We start from the raw sequence: 22,446 nt of genomic DNA on the forward strand, positions 1-22,446 counted from the left end.
AGATCTTCAGGATATTCTAGTAAGCTTATCAAGGTGAGCAGTCCTTACCCATACTGGAGGTATTTCAGACATGAGAATTTTTCAGATTTTAGAATAACTGCATATTCCTGAGATATCTAAGGGCCAGGAACTAATCTAAAAATAAAATTCATTTAGGTTTCACAAACATCTTATACTCATAGCCTGAAGATAACATACAATGTGTGTAATGAGCTTGTATTCTATGACCTGCCACACGAGGTTAGGTTTGTAAGTTTCAATTGATGGCACATCATTTCTGTAATCTAAAATTTCAGATTTTAGAGCATTTTGGATTTCTGAATTTTTAGAGATTCTCAACCTATATTAGATTTTCTGCATCATAGGAAACTTTACAAAAACTCTCTGAAAGGAAAATTTAAAAAAAGACTCAAATCAGTTTCCCATACATTCTTGGCTGATAAAGTCCCAGATGTGTGTTAGTCAGGTGTTTTTTGTTTTGTCACTAACCAAAATACCTGACAAGAACGAATTAGAGGAGCAAAAGTTCATTTTGTTTCAGAGGTTTATTTTGCTCAGTTTCAGAGGTTCAGTTGAAGGCTGGCTGACTCTGTTGCTCTGGGCCTAGGGTGAGGCAGAACATCATGGCAGAAGGTATGACAGAGGAAAGCTGCTCAATTCATGGCAGCTGGGGAGCAAAGAGAGAGGATAGGCAAGAAGCCAGGGACAAGATCAAATCCCCAAGGGCACTCCTCCAATAAACTACTTCCTCCAGCCCTGCCCCACCTGCCTACAGTTACCACCTGTAACTGTCCATTCAAATTATTAATTCATCAAATGAACTAAGACACTTATGAGGTTACAGCTCTCATCATTGCCTAAAAGCCCCACCTCTGAACCTTCCTGTGTTGGGGATTTTGTTTTAAAAGCATGAGCTTTTCAGGGGATATTTCTAGATCCAAACTATAACACAGTCTGTTCTGCTTCTCTGACATTTTAACTCCTGAGATCCACACTTCTCTGGTTAACTTATCCACTTCTCCCTTGGCACATTCTGGCCTCATTAGACTGCTGTTCTCACTAGAGAGTAAACACAGGCATGGTGATCAGCAAGATAGATGGGAGTGCATAAGGACATGTAAGAAAGAAAAATGCCTACCGTTCAGTTTCAAATGTTACAAAGCATTTATAAAACCATGATTATCAAGTTCAATGTTGACTTTTCTAGTTCTTTGACAATGTCTTTCCTAAGACATCTGATGGACTCACACATGCTCCACATGATATTGCTTCCCAGAGCCAGTTTGTCAATATTTCCAATAGCTTAGGTGTTCTTTCCCACAAATTCTTAAAACAAAAAACATCACACATATGTGGCTCTTGCTGCTGTTGAATTGACTGCAGGGAGCTGGTATTTTGAAAAAAAAAAAATAAGTAGTTTTGCTCCTTGACAGAAAGGCTAGGATCTGTGCTGTTTATGTGTATGAGTGCTATATGAAGGAAGGAAGATGTCTCAGAATGCTGTGTCAGGGTAAAACACAATTCTGTATTTCCCTAAGTACAGCACAGCTCTAAGCATCATTGTAGTTAGGTACTATCCTTCAAAATGTATTCTTTGGAAATACTGGCTTACAATTAAAAAAAAAAAAAGTGTGACCACTTGTTAAAGCTAGGCTTAAATGATTTATATCACCAACCTGCAGATATTGTTGACCGAGTCTTCTGGACAATGGTGGTGGCATTTACAACGCAAGACCTTTGGACGAGGGGTGGGGGCTGTGCTCTCCCCATCCTCTTTCTTGGTGCCCACATTTAATTTTCCTGAACTTCGCAAAAGCATGTTATCATGGAAGTTTGCTGAAAGGAAGAAAGAGTGAGAGTTAAAGCAAATGCAGGGTAGCCTGCCACAATCTTCTCTCCAAAGAATAATGTGAGAGTAAATAAGAAAGGAAATACTCATGACTAAGGTTTAAACAGAAAAGAGAGGGTTTTCCACTTTATGTTAAAAATATACCTTCTATGTATGTCTCATATTCTATATATGTCCCAAATAAATACTCAGAATCCTCCCAGGATACTGCTTTATGTATCAAATTATAATACTTGTATTTAACTGAGTACAAGTTGCTCAATGAATCCATGTTTAAGGATTACTCTTTATGTTGATGCAAGGGGTAAATATTATCAAATCCATTTTTCAGATGAGAAAAAATCAAGACTCACAAAGTTTAAATAAAGGATCTAGAATTTAAAATACAGATTGCTTGAAACCTAAAACTGTCTTTCTACCACATCACAAGGTTTCTGTATTTGACACACATTACGTATTTTTAAAAAAGAAATTATCAGAAATATTTCCTTGAATAAAATCAGGTAGGAAAATAAAAACTTAGTAAATATCAAGATGTACTTTTAAAGATATATCTTCCCCATCAGCTTTTATACGTGAAGGTGCTAACATACTATTTAGTGATGTTCCTTTTATCTTTGGTGGATGACAATATAGTAGATATGATTTTGTAGACAAAATTTTCTGGTTTTACAATCAACTAGAGTTGTTGACAACACTAGCTAGTTGTCCTTGGAAAACTTTATAAATAATCTTCCTGAACTTCATTTGCTTATCCTTTAAAATGAAGATAATTATAAACACCTACATTTGATGTCAAGGTTAGCAAACATATTTTACATAAAAGGGAGAATGCATTAATTGATGTGTGTTTCAGGAATTGTGTTAAGAGCTCTCATATACACCATATCCCTCCATAACTATCACCTTAACCAATGTTCAATTTATAATGTTTCTCATAACACATCTAACTAGACTATAAATCAAATTTCAACAAAATATTATCTAAACCAAATACTGTGGGGCTCTGTTTTTTAACTGAAGTTATGTGTAAGGAGTGCCATAATATGCAATAGCTACAGAGTGATTTTTTTTGAATCACGAATTAATTTCACCAGTTACATCACAGAATAAGAAATTTAGGGGAAAATAATCTAGGATGATTTCCTCAATTTCTAAGCTAATTAGTCAAATTCTTAGAGACTAGCAGTTGAAGTAAAAATTAATAAAATGACATTTATTAGAATCTCCTTCTAGCATTATTAACTCTGATATTTCATTACGTTTTTCAAACTTCCATTATGTGTACCTAACAAACATTTCTTTGCCAACTTAGTCTAGTAAAGGATGTTGACCAGTGTACATGTGAGGTATTTTAAACGTTTATAGACACTAGTATTGCTGTATGTATGAACGTGGCTATATAACCAATGTGATTCTGCAACCTGTACATTTGGAAAAATGAGAAATTATCCCCCATTTGATTCAAATGTATGATGTGTCAAGATCAACTAATAATTAGTTGTCATGAGCAACTAATAATAATAATAAAAAAAGAATCCTTCCCTGTCCACAGTGCTTATGATTCTGGAAATCTCAGGTGAGTCAAGGAAAGAGCATATTCAATAAGACCCATCTGAGTTTGAGATAGCTGATGTGCAGACTCCATTTTGGGAAACCCTAGGCTAGCTTAAGCAAAGACTATTTGTTAAATCCAATCACACATTAATCTCAATAGGTGTATATTATTTCTGTACAACAGAAAAAGAAAAGTTAAACACAGTTCCTGTTAGTACTTCATTTTGTACGCCATTTGTTACAAGTTTGTTCAGGAGGAATGTTAGCAAGCTTGTGATCCAGGTGGTGTGTGGGTATGTCACTATATTACCCTGTCCCAAGGCTCCTTTCTTTTAAATCTGGTTCTCAACCTTACTAACTTGAAGACCTGAATTGCCTGAAGGGATAAAGTGATGAAAACAGGGTATTTAACTGCATTCTATTTCCCTCCATACCAGGCTGGCTTTGAAGTTTAAAAATAAAATAGTAAAAATTTATTTATTATGCAAATATCTACTTAAGGAACATGTATTGGGTGCCTACCACTTCCCCAGACACAACCTGAGTTACTGTGATGAATACAGCACCCACCGAATTTCCCATCTTCTGGGAAAAGTCGTTAAATGAAATGTGTGACACTGAATGGTCTAAAGTAGAAAAGGAAACCTCTTCATCTGATTGGAAATAAGACATCATTTTGGGAGAAAGAGTTTAAGAGAAGATTGACAATTTTCTAACATCATCAATCTATTTAAAGAGTGGTATAAAATTTAGCTAGAAGATTCCTTGCAGTATTGCTTATCACAATCCATGCTTACCACAGTAAGGGATTAGTTACATCTCTGAAATGAGATGGCTTTATAGCCATTAAAATGTTGAAACAGAATTAAGTATACTCATTGACAAGAAAAAAATGGTAGAATATAATGTTTAGTGAAAAGAGTGAATTATGGAGTAGTCTAGTTATAGAATCCTCCTACAATAAGAGGAAAATGGGCTAGACAGAAACCTACAAAAATCAGAGATCAAGAAGGAGGAGACACCAGAAATAAAAGCTGGGGGAGCAGAAGGACAAACAATGGCTGATTCAACAAAGCCAAGAAAACAGATTCCTTCAACAAAGGTGGGGAGAAGCTGAGAAGCAGCATAAGTTTACCAGACAACTCCCCAAAGAATCTAGAAGTGGCACTGTGAGAAAGGAAGGTGAAGGAGATAATGAAAACAGGAGGCTAAAAATCTATTTTTCTACATAGAGCTTGGATACCCCTCCCTACTCCCTACAGGCTAGTAATTTGTCTTCCTCACCCCTGCAGAGGACTGGAAGGGTAACATGTATGTCACATCATTGAGACAGCTTCCTTATTTTCCTTTTCCACCATGCAGGTCAGGGACTATGGGAAGCCAAGCACAGAGAAGGGCAGGCGCACCACCTTACTGCAGGCTCGTGGGTTACATGCATGCACCGGACACTACTGCCTCCCATCCTCCTCCCCACCATGGCTTCCAGAACTCAGTGCATGTGGCTTATGCCTTCTTCCCTAGGGAACTGGGCCAGGGACAAACAAAAAGCTGAAGATAGAGAAACTGAGGGTTTCTCAGTGAATCTGTGTAATCCTACAGGGAGGCATTCTAGTGACAAGCACAAGAGCTTCCAGGAAACTCTTCTAGTAACATATATGTACACATCTTCCAGTGCTCTGCTCTCCTATGCATGAGCCACTAATTCATAGTCACTTAAGTATCTCAAGAATGCCTCAAACATCAAAGACTGAAAATAAAACAAAAGCATAGAGAAACCCACTTCCACTTGGAAAAAAATAGATCAGTGAAAGAAAGAAAATAAAAACTTTAGAAAAACAAAGTTTTGTATCTGCCAGGCATAGTGGCCTATAATCTCAGCATCTTGGGAGACTGAGGCAGAAGGATCTCAAGTTCAAAGCTGGCCTCAGCAACAGTGAGGTGCTAAGCAACTCAGCAAAACCCTGTCTCTAAATAAAATACAAAATAGGGATAGAGATGTGGCTCAGTGGTTGAGTGCCCCTGAGTTCAATCCTCAGCAACTCCCCACCCCCCCAAAAATATTGTATAAATCAAGAGCTCAGATGAGTGAAAAAATAAATGGTAAGAAATATCTAATAGAGCAAAACATATAGGAAAAGGTTTAAGTAACTTAGAGCATCAATTCAGGAAATTCAGCCTATAAATAATATTAACTCTCTTGAGACTTGAGCAAACAGAGAAGACTTGTATATGTATCATAAGTCATGCAAAGTCCCATAAATGAAAACTATGAATTTCTAATTTGAAAAGACCCATGAAGCTCAAGAATAGACACATCAAATGTGCCATTGTAAACTTCCCTAACATTGGAGACAAAAGAAAACCCTAAGTTCTTACAGAGACAGAAGCAAGGGAAAAAAAGAGAGAAAGACAAAGGATAAGTATGGCAAGCTGGATGTGGTGGGACACACCTATAATCCTAGCTACTTGGGACACTAAGACAAGAGGATCTGCAAGTTTGAAATCAGTCTCAGCAACTCAGTGAGACCCTGTCTGAAAATTAAAAACTAAAAATGGATGAGAAAATAGCTCAGAGGTAGAGCACCCTTGGGTTCCATCTTCATTACCATAAAAAAATAATTAAGCATGGCACTGAACTTCCCACAGTAAAACCAAAAACTAGAATAAAATGACACATACATGAGACATCATTTAAGTCTGATGAAGGAGATGCTCCATCAAAATAAGAACATAAATTTTTAAAAAGAAGAATTAATGAATTAATAGGTTCCTGCTAATGACAGATCCAACCCAAGAGGAAGATGAAGCATACCCCCCAAAATAATGGTACACATGCATAATAAGACAAGACCCAAAGCCTCATTGAGAACTGGTCAAAAGACTCTGGAAGGGCAATCTGCACATTGTTGAAATTAATAGAATCAACTTTGCATTTTAAATCCAAATTGAGTGTTCAGAAATTAATTTTTGATGGAAACATAGGACACCAAAGAAATACATATTTTACCCTACGTGGCAGAGAATAGAAATATATATATACATACAGTGAGTATGATTTTTAAAAAGAACTAAACCCTCATCTTTATTGTGAAAGTCAAAGGTTAAGCCTAAAATTAAATAGCTAAAAGGCAGCAGTACACATCTTAATTCAGAGATAATAGGGAAAAATACAAAAAAGACAAAATGAGAAAAGTCATAGATGAAGTTGCTACTAGAGAGGGAGAGATTGGGATGATTTTTTAAAAATAATAAGTCTGTTTAAATTATGTTAAAACAAGCAAAACAGATTTTGAAATAACATATCTAATATAGGCTCACTGAAGCCTGTATTAGAGGGGGGAGGATTCATGTCATTATACAGATAATCACAAAGTACACAAAGGTCCTACTTCTTACAGAAAAATCAGCTCTGTGATCATTTTACATCATGAAATTTCAGTTTACATTCAAAGGGGCTTTAACTCCTGTTTCTATATCTGCCTAAATCTATGGACTTGCAAATTTGAACAAATAACACTTAGGCAATTTGAAAATGCATTCAAATTGCTCTATCAGTTCAAAACAGGGAAAAAATTTGTCTCATATTCTGATATGGAATGAAGAACATCAATGACAACGGAAAAAGCAAGATACCAAAAAAGATCACCAAGCCAAAAAGAAGGAACTTGTCCAGCTTTTCTTTGTCACCACCTTCCAATGAGTGTGGCTTGATAGTAATACTAAATCCACTGATGGTTTACAACCCTGTTGTATGCAGGATGTACCCGAGCTTCATTGCTGGTAAATAGATGCAGCTCATTCTATTAATTACCAACAATCTATTTTACACAGGTTGAGCATCCCTAATCTGAAAGTCAAAAGCACTCCAACACCTGAAACTTTTTGAGTGCCAATATGATGCCGCAAGTCTGGTGGTTCAATGTATACAAACTTCATTACCTTCAGGTTATGGGTATAAGGTATAAGTGAAACATAAAAGAATTTTGTGTTTAGACTTGGGTCCCAGCCCCAAGATATCTCATTATGCATATGCAATTATTTCAAAATCTGAAAAAAATGTGAAATCCATAACATTTCTATATCCCCAAATATATCAAATAAGGTATATTCAACCTGTAATATTTTATAGAATATCCTAGGTTAGCTCGTTCAGTTATTAAGGAAAAACATGTGAGTCTGGTAACTTTAGGCAACCTTTAAAGCAAAATATTGCATTCCAAATGCTGGAAAATCAGGTAAGAACCACCTTTCATATAAAGATGAAGATGTTTATTACTTCTAGCCTTTCTAAAAATATATAACATTTTAATATGCAAGCAGACTATAAACTATTTTGCCAGAAACACATTCACAGGAACAAAAGGGTAAAGCTATTGCAGGATCATACAAGAGACACCACTTCCATAAACTGAGGTTAACAGACAACAACCTAATGAAGTGAATAAGGAAAAGTTGAGAGATGATGACTGCTTTTCATTAAACATTATATAAAATGCAAATATGGGTAAGGTAGAGAGCTCCTCACCTGCTCTTGTCAAAAAAAAATCAAATAAAGGAAATAATTCACATATAAGCAAGCAATTGTTGTTTATTAATATACATGTAGTCAATTCCCTATGAATAAATATCACTATCAAACAAATCACAGTACTTCCAATTGCCAGATAAGAGTAACTGATAGGGCTGGGGATGTGGCTCAAGCGGTAGCGCGCTCGCCTGGCATGCGTGCGACCCGGGTTCGATCCTCAGCACCACATACCAACAAAGATGTTGTGTCCGCCGAGAACTGAAAAATAAATATTAGAAAATTCTCTCTCTCTCTCTCTCTCTCTCTCTCTCTCTCTCTCTCTCTCTCTCTCTCTCTCTCTCTCTCTCCTCTCTCACTCTCTCTTAAAAAAAAAAGAGTAACTGATAATCTGGAGGTTAACAGAGAGAAGGCAGCGGTAAAAGGAAGAGAAGAAAAAGCAAAGTGAACAGACATAGTTAGATTCATTTTAAACATTAAGAACACTAAAAAAAGAAAGACTAAAAAAGAAAAAAGTTCCAGTGTCCATTCATGTTGGAAAAAAGGGGCCAATGTCATAACTATGGAAAGGGACTTGCAGAAGGATCACTAGCTGATGTCAAGTTCTTTTTTTCAAAAATTTATTTCTTACAAACATGAAAATAGTGGAGTGCATTACATTCATAGCACAATTTTTGTAACTCTGTATATAAAGTATGTTCATGCCAAATTATGCCATTATACATGAGCTCTCATATACTTTTTTCTTTTTGCATTACAATTCTTAACACACCTTTATACCACACAGATGTCAAGTTCTACTGAACTTGTACAAAGTCCAGCCTCATGGACACAAACTGGGTATTTTAGACTAGTAACAAAACATTAAAAAGGCAACTGTATACATATATAAAGAATGATCATTTTATTAAAAATTTAGTCCATGATGCTGAAATAAATAGAAGATAAGCAATGAGACAAATACAAATCAAAACTACTCTAAGATTTCGTCTCACTCCAGACAGAATGGCAGCTATTAAGAATACAAACAACAATCAGTGTTGGCAAAGATGTGGGGAGAAAGGCACACTCATACATTGCTGGTGGGACTGCAAATTGGTGCAGCCAATATGGAAAGCAGTATGGATATTCCTTGGAAAACTTGGAATGGAACCACCATTTGACCCAGCTATCCCACTCTTAGGTCTACACCCAAAGGACTTAAAAACAGCATACTATAGTGATGCAGCCATATCAATGTTTATAGCAGCACAATTCACAATAGCTAAATTGTGGAACCAAACTAGATGGCCTTCAGTAGATGAACAGATAAAGAAACTGTGGGTATATATACACAATGGACTATTACTCAGCATTAAAAGAGAATAAAATCATGGCATTTGCAGGTAAGTGGATGAAGTTGGAGAATATCATGCTAAGTGAGGTAAGCCAATCCCCAAATGCCGAATGTTTTCTCCAATATGAGGATGCTGATCTATAATGGGGATGAGGAGGGGAGCATGGGGGAATGGAGAAACTTTAGATAGGGAAAAGGGGAGGGAGGAAAGGGAGAGGAAATGGGGATAGGAATGATGGTGAAATGAGATAGACATCATTACCCCATGTACATGTATGAAGACACCAGTGGTATGATTCTACTTTGAGCACGGCCAGAGTCATAAAAAAATTGTGCTTTATATGTGTACTATGAATTGAAATGCATTCTGCTGTCATATATATCAAATTATAATAAATTTTTAAAAAATATATGTACTTATATTAAATGAACATCTATCTGAACATGAGATTATGAAAACCACATATCAGAATATATGTCACTTTTTATCACTAGTTTCCCTCTTTTAGAAACAGAAGAAATGCAGAATAATTAAAAGTTTGATTTAGATAGCTCACATAAGGTAAGACCTTTATTAATTCTCATTTTATTTGATTGTTTTAAAGTTGTATGTAAAAGAAAATAACCATTGATGAAAAGGTAGAAGGTACATAAACCTTAAAGAAACATTGAGTATAATTTAATATGTTGTATTTACTAAATCAAGCAAAAAATCTTAAATTTTTTTTCACCAAGGAAAGCTAGATAGTGAACAGTTTCTACCTAATTGCTATGCAAATTCCAATAAAATTTCTTCCCAATAACATTCCAGTTATTTTTTCATACACAGCTTGCCTAGAAATTTTATAGGAATAAATATTATACTAAACAGATCATTCTTTTATACCTCATTTTACTTCTGTTTCCTTTCTTCCCCCACTTGTCTGCCCATCCCCCAGCCCTTTATAGTAACCTCTATTTAGCTTAATAGTTTGAATTTAGACATTCTGAGTATGTGGTTAGCTTAGTGGGTTACAGTGTGGTTAAATCAGGTAGCTAACTATCCAAATTGCTATGATAATAAAAGGCTTTTGAAAATAAATCTAAAATTAGTACTCAATTTTGAGAGGACCACTAGATTTTAGGAGTACAACTGAACTGAAGAATCAAATTTATGACATATAGTTTGGTGTTAGTATATCATGATTAAGTTACATTCCTTATGATTCTCCAGTATGAGAGAATAGATTTTTAGTCAAATTCATCAAAGTTCATGAAATAACATTAATAATCAGCATAGATTTAACTGTGACTTCCATTTAAGTACAACAGTTAAGCTATTTTTTTGCATATAATTTCTTTAAAATGTTAGTTTTATACATAGTTTCAGTTATGTACACATTTTCTATGGAATCTCTTCTAAAAATAAGGCAGAAATATATAAAGTTCTTAAACATTTTAAATGTGTGATATAATGGATTGTCTTTAGGTCATACATAGTGAAGAAAATATCAGAACTCACTCTCACATGAAAATATAGAAAGAATAAGCTCTATGAATAATATAGACAATCCAAGTAAAATTAAATCTCAATATATTCTTATACTTAAAAATGGATATCGTTCTTAAAATTTATTGAAAAGTGACATATGATCATTTTTGTCATAGGGTTTCCTAATAATCTATTTTTCTTTTGACTTTTTTTTTTTAATTCTCTGCCTTAAAACTCCAAAATTTTGTTTGTTTCCACTGTTCAGTGACATCCACACTAGAGGGCAGGCAGGAGCAAGAAAAGAAATTGAAATTCCAATCACAGAAGTTTGTACTTTCTCTTGAGTAAAGAGGTCAGCAAGAAAAAAAAAAAAAATTAAGTGCTAAATTGTTGAACTTTGGGAATAATCCATCCTAGCCCTATACATATGCTTACAACAACAAATAATGTTATCAATGCTCATTTCCCTTCTCAATCAAATGTAATTTAAATACCTACACTGATTTTACTTAAGAGTATTTCATACAGGGATAAAACCAGAATCAGAGCTTTAAAAAATACTAATTTTTAAAATAATGCTTAGTGATATACAATAGTGAATTTATATAGGTAATTGATTTTTATATACAAACTTGACTCATTTTGCTCAGATTTAAATAATAAATTTCAAAAGGTCTGACCTTCATTTTCATTTCAAAATTCTTTCCTTATACTAAGACATTTTCAAATAAATTATTTTCTATGTTGTTGGCAGCAAAAACCTAGGTGAAAAAAATATATATGTATATACATGTACGTGTGTGTATATGTATGTACACATATTTAGTGTGTATACAAATAGAGGCACATATATACACATATATACAAATAAACAACATGGAATCATCATTAATAAAAATTGGGAAATGTATGTTTAGATATTCAGGTAAGTATGAAGTACTAACATAATTTTGATTCCAATACCAGAGTACCACATGCAGGGACAGAATAGAAACTGTGGTGTTACCCACATAGGAACTTTCTTACTTCAAGAGTCAGATGAGAGTCAGCCAAAGGAAGAAGCTGGTGTCAGTCCTGGGCATGCAATGGGGCAGTGAACTGTCAAATGACAGGGAGTGTCAGGTATGGTCCTCAAGTAGTGGAGCCAGACCTGGCCAGGATGCAGAGTAATTGAAGCAAATTGGTCCACACTCCAGCTCAACTAGTTCCTTGCTGTGGGTCTCAGCAGGTAACTTACCCTTCCTTGAGAAAGAGGAGGAGAATGACAGCATTCATTGGCTGAGTGAGAATTGGGTAAGATAATCCATGCAAAGCATCTACTAGAGTTCTTTGAGGGAGTGAAAATCAATGATTACTGTTTTCTCTGCTGCTGAAATTTACCTGTCTTTTCTTCAAGCTTTTTCTTCTTTTCCTAATGTCCCCCTCCTTTTTGCTACTCCTTTATCTCCTTTCTGCTTCTCTTCTTCTTATCCTATTCCTGACCCTCATCTTCCTCTTCCATTCCCTTTTCTTTTATTTCACTTCACTTCCTTTTACTCTCCCTTCCTCTCTAGATTCATCACTGTGAGCAAAGTGTCTATAAATATAAAGCTTTATGACTTAAGAAATATTTCAAGTTTATTCAAGGATGACTATTACACTGTCATTGAATTTTTTCCTTCCTGTGGTATGCTGACTTTTTAAGAAAATAATAACTAAATATATCTATATTACATGATGGTCCAGAATACCTGAGAGTGACCTCAATGAAATAATCTCCCTGATAAGACAAATCAGCTACATGTGGAACATGGTGAGACTAACTATGCAGAGAAACCAAAAATGAGTATGTGAAAACAATAAAACAGACGTCACAACATCACATCTAATCATCAAATGTTTAAAGTCATAGATAGGATGGCCTAAGAGGGAAAATTACTTTGGTAGGCAGAAATCAATTCATATATTTTATGGAAAACATAACCACCAAAGCCAAGGAAACTGCCAGTTTTTCATTTCAACTAGACTGTTAACACTGAATAGACTAAGGAAAACATATTTGTTTTTAAATGGAAGAGATGTGATGGTTTTGTGATAAAAGTAGAGCTTTTATCATAAAATATTTATACATGTTTCTAGTCAGAGGCAATTGTTTCTTTTCCCCATGCACATCCACACTACCAAATCCCTCAGATTATGCTGAATAACCATGTTTTCCTATAAAATCCTGCCAAGAGACCCCAAAACATCTAGATTAAAAAAAATGAAAGCTTCAATTGCTCAAATATTTTATTTGTGATGCCAGATTATCAAATCATGAAAAGATTAAATATTAGATAAATGACAACAAATAATATATGCATTAATATTTATTTGTTTTCCAGGTAACCCATACAGATATTAAACTTGGCTAAGCATAGTTAATTATGGCAGTAATTAAAGTTCTGGACATCACAGTCATATTCTCAAAAAATTAAAACAATAGCTAGCCTTTCCCTTAATTTTTATCATGCCTTTGAATTTAGACAAGATTGACCAAAATGTTTATTTAATTAAAATACTTCTAAAACTACTCTAAAATACTTCTAAAACTACTTTAAAATAGAAAAAAAAACCTTATAAGTAATCAGGATGTTTGAAAATATACTTAAAAATCAAACTGAATCCATACCTACAAGGCAACATAATCGCAACTGATAGGATGATTAAAATTTTAAAACGTCTCTATATTTTAAAATATTTAATGTGTCAGTTCAGGTACACATTGTTGGAAAGAAACTGAACCATGGTCTCTTTGACAATGATGTCAAAGAATCAACTAGAACTTGGCAGACTTCCAAGCCAGGAGCTATGGTTTTATTCGGTGGCATTTCTATCAGTGGTCTGCTTCACAGAGTTCTGAAGCTAATCGAAGTGATGTTCAACTTGCCACCACAACAAAATTTGCTCTGCAGCTTTGCAAAGCATTCTCAGGACACCATGATGTGTAAAACTACTTTGAACAGATCCATATATGAGTAATCAAAATGTTCTAAATTGTGGTACCACCCAGCTCTGTGTATGTAGTAAAAGCCATTGACTTGTACACTTCAAAAAAAAAGAAGAAGATAAATAACAAAAAAGCTAGACAGATCAGAAGCTAAAGCAGCATGTTCAAGCTATTCTTTTTCCCCAAAGAAAAAACCTGGAAAGTATTTAGGATCTCTGTTTCTAATCCTGAGTGTATCCTCAATAGGATAATTGCTAAAGGACACCTTAGATATGCTGCACATTGACCTAAAACATTTATTGTTATTTAAAGTGCTTAAATATTTGCATTATTAAAATATAGTGTGTAATTGTGTGTACATACATTTTGAACTAAACTTTGCATATACTAATGTCAACTACTATCACCATCAATGAGTTTAAAGGACTATCTCTGCTCAAACATCAGGGAATAATGATTCCAGAAACAATGAATTTTAAAAATTTGAATACCAGAAAGCCATTACAGAATTTTAAGAGAAAGCTTGAAACTAAAGAAAATTGTTGAAAACCTGTATCACTATCCATTGGCTATTGTTTATGTATTTGTTATGTTCCACAGAAATGTTTCCTTAAGATCTATACTCAAAATGATAATAATTACTAAAATGCACTTGCTATCATTTCTCCAAGTATATGCTTTATCTTGCTAATGTAATTTTATAACCTTCTTTATCAAAAGTAAATGATTCAGTCACTATATTTTCAAAATCTTCATATGATCCAATACTTATCTTATACTTTAAAAAATAATTTCACAGTTTTTAAAACTCATATTTGAAAGCATGAAACTTTGACTTAAACAATCTATGAATTAAAAGTTGAATGCCATAGAGAGTCAAAGAACTTTATAATGTCAAAACACTAGAATAATTAGAATGGAGCCACAACAATTTTAACCATGACAGTGCTGGAAAATTCACAGGGGCAAACACAGTCATGCAACACCCATGCCACAGAAGTTAAAATAATACATGTAAAATAAAACTTCACTTGTTTAAGCATAGTCTACGTTATATGCATTGGAATGACAGTTCAGTTAAGCTGCATTTTCTTGTCATCTGATTTTTGTGCATAAAATTTGTAAAGCCCCTGAATTGTTATATTCCACACTCTATGCCAAGAAAGTCTAAGTTCAAAAAGCTTTTTCTTGTGCCAGAATTGGCTTTACAGATCTTGCTTATGTTTCTAAGATGGTAAGCGTCTCCCACTACTCACTTTTGATTTCTGCACGCTTGATATATCGTTGCCAGGTTCCCTGGGAAGACAGACATGAAGAGGAGGCACAGAATTGCTAGGACTTCCCACTAAAAAGCCCAGCACCGTAGGCAGCACTAATCCTGCACCTGTGATGTGTTATTCAGCAGTTAGGAAATGCAGTCCAGACTGCGGTTGCCTAATACAGCTCAGCTGTTTTTCTCAGTACTCCTTTGATTATAAGCTGGCAAGAGAGATTATTCCGGTCAAGCATTGAACTGTGTTCAGGATCCATGGCATATGACAGTGGAAAGGTAAAAGAGAAAAGAAACTTGGAATAGGAGAAGAAAGCAAAGAAGAGAGGCCATTGACCACAGTATATTATGTAACATTCCCAGATGGTTAAAAGCTGCCTCTGATGATATGCAAGGCAGGAAAAAGTTCAGAATTTATCACTTAAACATCTAGAACTTATTTTTATATGTCTTTTCGACCTTCAGAATGGTATTTCAAAATGCAGTATCTTAAACTTATTTTAAGCACAATTTCACAATTGATAAGCAACACAAGCAGTTAAACATCTTTCTTCAAAGAGGTTTACCTTTACTATGTATGTCAAATTCCTTTTATAATTCGCAACCTTTCAAAATGGTGGGAAATTTGAATACCAAATCATTGCCATTAGTTCAATCTTTTCATCAAATTTGATGTATAATTTGGACTGACTCACTAAAAATTTTATATCCTGTTCATATTTGAGACAACTGTCCTTTTGATCATGTGTGGATAAACCAAAATGAAATGTTTATTATAACCATCATAAAATTGTTAATAAGTCTAAATCAATTTAAGAAATACTTATCATGCACAGGCTGCCTGAAAAGCACCACAGGCTCAAAGAGAGGAGAAATAGCCACTATGCACACACAGCTTAAAATTTACTTGGAGAGTAGCACTGAAGTAACTAATTTTGTTGTTCCTTTGTCATAAGAAGGATGCTGACTACTCACACCAAACTTGAACTCTGTTTCCTCTTATGGTCTATATAGAAGCAAAATCATTTGTCCCAACACTAGAGTCTGCCACTTTAAACTACCTAAAACTTATAAAAGAAAAAAATGTCCTTTCCTAATAGCAGATGGTTAAAAAACAAATGTTTGTTTTATACACAAAAGAGCTTGAAATGAAGAGATTTTGTCAATTTTGAAAGCTAAATATAATTTAAATATACTTAAAGGATATGTTTAACATTTGTTATTTTTGCTTTGTTGCTCAGATACTAATTATAGTACTTGCTAAACCAAGCTGTGTCTAAAGGCTTTTTATTAGAGGGGGAAAAAACTGAATCTATACATAGGATTTATATTAGGAGAAACAGGGTGAAAAGAAATTTCAGAATTTGACAAGTTTTTAATAGTTTTAGCTTACATTCAGATGCCAGTGTTAGAACTAATACTATATTTAGAGTTCCAAGTAACACTCTGAGACCAACTGAAGGAAGGCCAATATTTAGGAGGCATGCCACAAATGTAATATTGGTTTCCACCTAACTCTTCCCATTAATCCAGTTTGTGCATCCAAGGTAAAATAAAGTGAATGAATTAGGTCATGGATATGTGTAAGACTACGATACATAGTTTTGACCATTTTCCCTTAATTATACTAAGTTACCATTAAAATGGTGCCCAACACTGAATCACCATCAACTTTGCTCTCATTTGCAGGAAGACTGCCAAAGGACAATCATGTTGGGTTCTGAGCAGAAGAGAAACAAGGAGCAATCTGAATTGAAAATATGTTTTTATAACAATTGTGTTATCTTCAATCTGGGTATGGCACACACAGGAACATTCTGGCCTGATGCTGCCCAAGCTGTCCTTCTTTTGATAAAGAAATGGCTTAGTTTTCAAAACATTTTCCAAAAGCACTTTGGTTTTTAACTGTATAACTCCTACTAGCCTCTGTAGTCCAGTCTCTAAAAGTCTCACGGATTTTACCTTTCATTTTCTTTCTTTATATTCCTTTATTCATGCCAATAATGTTTTCATTCACACCTTCTATAGTAAGATCATAATGTTTCCTTATTACTTTTAAAAATAATTATCAGCATGGACTCTCAAAATAAATAACCAACCACCAAATAAAAATAAAAACCAAAACCCACTAAAAGACTGACTCTAAAATGCAATATGAAAAATAATTACCCCTCACAATTACTTCCATCACAAATTTCTGTATTTTGAGTCATAAGGCAGATGTGTGTATGTCACACTTTTCATCCTGAAATAATGTGATAAATTGAGTACATAATCCTAAATTTCAATATCAGAGTAAGAAGAGAGGAAATACATATACATTCTATTTTAAATATCCAAAATGCTCCCAAACGATCACTATACTAGCAAGGGGCACAAGTGACATCTTCAATGGCCACTTCACTTAGAAAGTTTTCCATATTCACAATGAACGTACAAGATCAAACAAGATATTTTGCCAAAATTAGCTGGCATTTCAGCTAAAAAAGAAACTCTTTCCTATAATAACCTACAGAATGCACTATTCTTCTACAGTCAAACAGCAGAAGTTGGTAAACTTCTGTTTTAGTTTATTGTCATCAAGCCTGTTGATCCCTCCCCTGCTGAAAGAGATTTTTTTCCTCTAAGTAAGACTATGATAATCTTTCAGAATGTAAAGGCTCCATTTATGATAAATGCATAGTTAACAATTATTTATTTTATTTTGTCCATCTGGAGAAATACAATATTTATGTTCATCATTTAAACCGTGGTACGTACTTAGAAGTAACATGAAAATTTCCTAGTGGCTTCTATTCTCTATCATTAAGTCAAAAAGCATGAAAAGTTTTGAAACTGAGCTAATTACTAAATAGATTATCTGAAGTAAAGCAAATCTCTCTAACAGGTCTTGCCTACATATTCCTCACTCCAGCTCTTAGGACACAGCTTTTGTTCATGCTAAAATCATAGGCCAGGACATATTCCCATTCCCATTTCACACCAATCAGTAAGGAAAAAAATTCTGGTCCAATAGGAACCATTGCAAACAATCCACTGACCCCAGCTGTGCCAGGCTCTTGCCTCTGGAGTTCAGCGTCTCCTCACCAGCAGGAAAATATAAGCAGAGAGATCATTAGTTATGACAGGGAGACTCGAGCTGATAATGTCGACCCACTTCAGGAGCTATTCCACTATAAACAGTGTGCTGAAAGCCATTTATCTGCATTTTAGAATAAACACCAGGAACTATTCAATTAAATAGATCACAAGAAACACACTGTTGATGCCAAACCAACTGAAGCTTAATTTTGAAAAGAAAAATCTGTAACTATAATAAAAATCAATGTGGGATGCCAATGATGCTAAAATGTAAAAATACTCAACATCTTATAAGATATGACATATTTTAAGACAGATTCACTTATTGAAGTTACTGCAGAGTAATTTGAAGTTTGAAGTAAATTTACTGAAATTTGACATTTAAGGTAGTAGTGATATTGAGCAAATGCATGTTATCAAGGAAAGCTTTAGCTATCACTATGTAAAAGGTAAAGTTGAACTGGGTCAGCTTTCTTTCGGACCTTTATTCCTATCCACAAATAATTTACTATGAGAGAATTTCTACATGACTAGATCAAAAACAAAAACAAAACCCTATGAGTGCTATTCTATACCTTATAGTAAATGCACATACATTCATATAAATAAGGATATATGGATATATATAAATGGATATGTATATACATATCCATTTATCTATAGTACTTTAAAATGCTTCAAGAAAATATACTATAAAATTTAAATATAACATGGAAAATTGGAGAATCTTTATTCCACAAGTGATAAGAAGCAGAGTAGTTGGAAGGGAACTTGGGGAGGGAGGAGGGGACTGAATTAGAACAAATTATATTCCATGCTTTAAAATCATGTCAAAACGAATCCTATTGTTACATATAACTAAAAAGAACCAATTTTTAAAAAAGAAATAAGCAAACTTACCAATGAAAAAGTAGTTTTCTGAGAAATAGCTTTATTTCTCACAGAGAAGTTGACTTACAGACACTATTTATGCAATTCTATTTGTATGTTCTTAAATAATCAAGATTTCATTTTTAGAGAGCCAAATGGAAAATTATTTGCAAATTTGCTAAAAATGTGATTTCATTTACCAAAGCGTGTAGAATTTTAGACAAATCATTTTGAGAATTAAAAAAGAAGCATGTAACCCAGGCCTTTACTGCAAGCACCATATAGAGGCACAACACTATATTTAGAACGTATTTTTCCTACTTGTCAGAAAACAAATGAAAATCTGCTCTTTTTCACACTTCCAGATGTCAGAAGCTTTTCAAAACAATTTTGAGGTCAGAGAAGAGAACACACAGGTGTGCTTTATGTCAACTACTGAAAGTACCTGCAAGTTAGCCTGGAATTTGATCCCTCTACCAACACATTCTTGTGGGCATTACAAATGCTCCCTAAAGGAATATTACACTAATGCTGACTAATTTTTAAAAACATCCCAAATCTCATTAGTCCTATTCCTTAGCAGCATTGTTCAAAAGCATCTCTGCTAATAACATCAAACTCACTACCACCTCTTAGCAAACCTTTAATGTTTTCTCCAATATCACCCCTTCTGTTCCATTTTCCTAACAATCCAACAAGCTGAACAATAAAACACACAACACCAACACATATGCGTTTTTGTCATATGGTGAAAAACTATGGCAACCCACAAGAAAAATAAATAAATGTTAGGTTATAAATAACAAACATTAAAAAAAACAAATCTCATTAATGGCCACTGGTCTTGAGAAAAGCATTGCATATTTTGATTGCTAGTTTAACAGTCATGACCCAGAAAAATAGGAGTACTGTTTTGAGAGGTGAAAATACCCATATTTATGCTAAAAACAACAACAACAACAAAAAAAAAATCCTGTGTTGTTAGTCCTTTGAAATCTCTGCTAAATAAAAAGAGTAATATAAATGTGACATGTTCTCAATTTTGTTTTAAAAAAGGACAGGAAGAAAGTAATTCTTATTTGATGACAAGGTTCTCACTCAAGTCCAGAAAATTTCTGCCCATCAGTAGAATGACCTAATAATCCTAGATTTCTTATTGTTATTTACTCATGACCCCCCCAAAATCATATCAGTTTAATCTTTGAAAATTCATCATTAGGGATGGGGTCGTGGCTCAGTGGTAGAGCCTAGCACTGTGGGGTGCTGGGTTCAATTCTCAGCACCACATAAAAATAAAATAAAGGTATTGTGTCCAACTACAACTAAAACAAAATTTTTTTAAAAAATTTCATCGTTAATGACATTAATACCCATTCAAAATGTTTTGTATTTATATACCCTTCCTTTTTATACTCATACTCCACAAATATGTCCCATGAGGATCCACAAGTAACAAATTGTTACTCCCATAAACTTATCTCTACTTGACAAATATTCCTACCATTTTACAAGCCTCAAAAAAATGTCTTTTTATTGGAAAAACCCTGCAGCTAATGATCAAAAATCTAGAAAATGTTTCCCTTTACCCTTTTCTAAGTAAATCACCAGTGCCTGAATACTCAGGCCCCTGAACGAAAACTAAATGTGAGGACAGGGTGTGCAGTGACACTCTACGCTTCTGCAGCAGTATCAATGGTGGCTGATAACTTTGCTTAAACACTTCATACCTACACACACCAGCGTTCTCAGTTTGATTTTCCTCCTCAGAAGCCTTCACTCACCCTTCACAATGTGTGGGAGGCGGATGGAAGGAAACTATTGAGTAATGTGCAGGATATGCCTTTTGGATCTGAGATCCTTTTCTGCCTCCTCCGTCATTTCTTGTCTCCCAACCCCTAACACTTTCTCAAAATTTTGAAATATTCTTCAAGATGCATGTGTCTCCTTTCTTCCCTGCCACTTGCACTGAGCAGCTAGGAAACACCAGGTGTGAAATGGCCCTGTGGCCCCCTCCACTCAACACTAATTCCTTCCTGGGAACCATCTTTCATCCCTGCTTGCTGCCTCGGGGGAGCTGCCCTGCCATTTGTTGCCGGATGCCATCTCTTCTCACACACCCAGATGCACAGCTTGGGCCACCGTCCCTCTCACAGAGGATGGTTTCTGCCTCATATGTCCTCTCCTGGTTTACGATCAAAGGGCAGTTTTCCCAGCCTCAATCAGAACAACTGAAGAGGCAATTTAGGACAAAGAGAAAATGAGGGTATTGGGAAGAAAGGGTGAGAGATCCCTGAAAGGAAACCTGACAGGCTTATGCTTTGCCTGTTATATCAAAATGTAATAACTTATACACAAAACATGTAACCAGGCACCAACTCTTACAAAAGGCCAAGTCACACGTGTAACAGGATAACTAGACTCCAAACAGGTGTCAGAACCGTGATTCCTAGTCCCAGTTACGTGACTGACTTGGAAATCTTCTCAATGTCTTGTTTGGAAAACCAGCCCTGTGACGACTTACCAAACAAAGGTCATCAGGATATATTTGTTGAGGGAATACTGAGCAAACTCATGAGATCACTAGAAAAGAGTTAACCATACCTGTCAAGATTAGAAACGAGTGTGAGGAAATGATCCCGAGTCAACACCATACGTGGTACTGCCACACAGACAGGACCACGTTCCCTGCATGGATAATAGAGGGTGAACATGGATGTTTCTAAAGAAAGGAATCACATGCAGAAAGAAGTGGTAGCTGTTCTGGTAACTTCAAAGTACATCAAAAGTCTACCACCTCTACTTCCAACTCTACCCTTATCTCATAAAGGATTTGGAGAAAGTACATCTAACTGCCCTTGTCTAAAACTATAACTAGTCAAGGATAGAAGAAATAAAAATAAACTAAATCTGCGTGGCCATGAGCACAGGAAATCATTCATATAATACATACAGATCATATATATATATGTATATATATGCATATATATACGTGTATATATCTATATCTATATCTCTATATATGAATGATATTGAGTATATATATATAAAGATACATAGATACAGATATAAACATAAAAAGATATACATAGACTTATATATTAAATATTGATGTACACATGAATGCCCTGATTTCATCCATCTAATTTCAAGTAGATTTTAAGGCTGATTTGCATTATTTAAGGAATATTTCATATACATCAACTTGTTTATGCTTATGTGTTTGCATTAACGAGTTACTGATAAAGTAAGTGGAAAGGAGACTACATTACAGAAAGAAAACTGACATGTAAATTTCAAACTTAACATATTAGTCGGAAAATAACTTGCATTTCCTTTGAGCTTATTAGGTACACAAAATATATTTAAACAATGATTCTATTTTACTGATACAACATATTTACTTGGTTATGTTTTTTAATTTTACTTAGTTAATTGGAAAAATATTTATGAAGAAACACAAAGGAATAAATAAATATCATAGAGTGATGACCCAAACCTTAACTCCATCCTCCATTAGGC

General features: G+C 34.5%; 1 protein-coding gene across 14 annotated transcripts in view; it reads right to left on the reverse strand.

Moving 5' to 3' along the window:
* The window catches only part of Bmpr1b (bone morphogenetic protein receptor type 1B), a 360,238-nt gene that overhangs the window by 43,320 nt on the left and 294,472 nt on the right, over positions 1 to 22,446 (reverse strand). For 13 of the 14 annotated variants that reach the window (XM_078021903.1, XM_078021900.1, XM_078021899.1 and 10 more), the window contains one exon: positions 1,677 to 1,836. In XM_078021903.1, the coding sequence (XP_077878029.1) occupies positions 1,677 to 1,819 (143 nt within the window). In that variant the 5' untranslated portion in view covers positions 1,820 to 1,836. Of the gene's footprint in view, positions 1 to 1,676; positions 1,837 to 14,962; positions 15,118 to 22,446 lie in introns of those variants that run through there. The other variant, XM_040293072.2, reaches the window with a different exon arrangement.

This window comes from Ictidomys tridecemlineatus, chromosome 9 (genome assembly GCF_052094955.1).
Source record: "Ictidomys tridecemlineatus isolate mIctTri1 chromosome 9, mIctTri1.hap1, whole genome shotgun sequence".
Lineage (NCBI taxonomy): Eukaryota > Metazoa > Chordata > Mammalia > Rodentia > Sciuridae > Ictidomys > Ictidomys tridecemlineatus.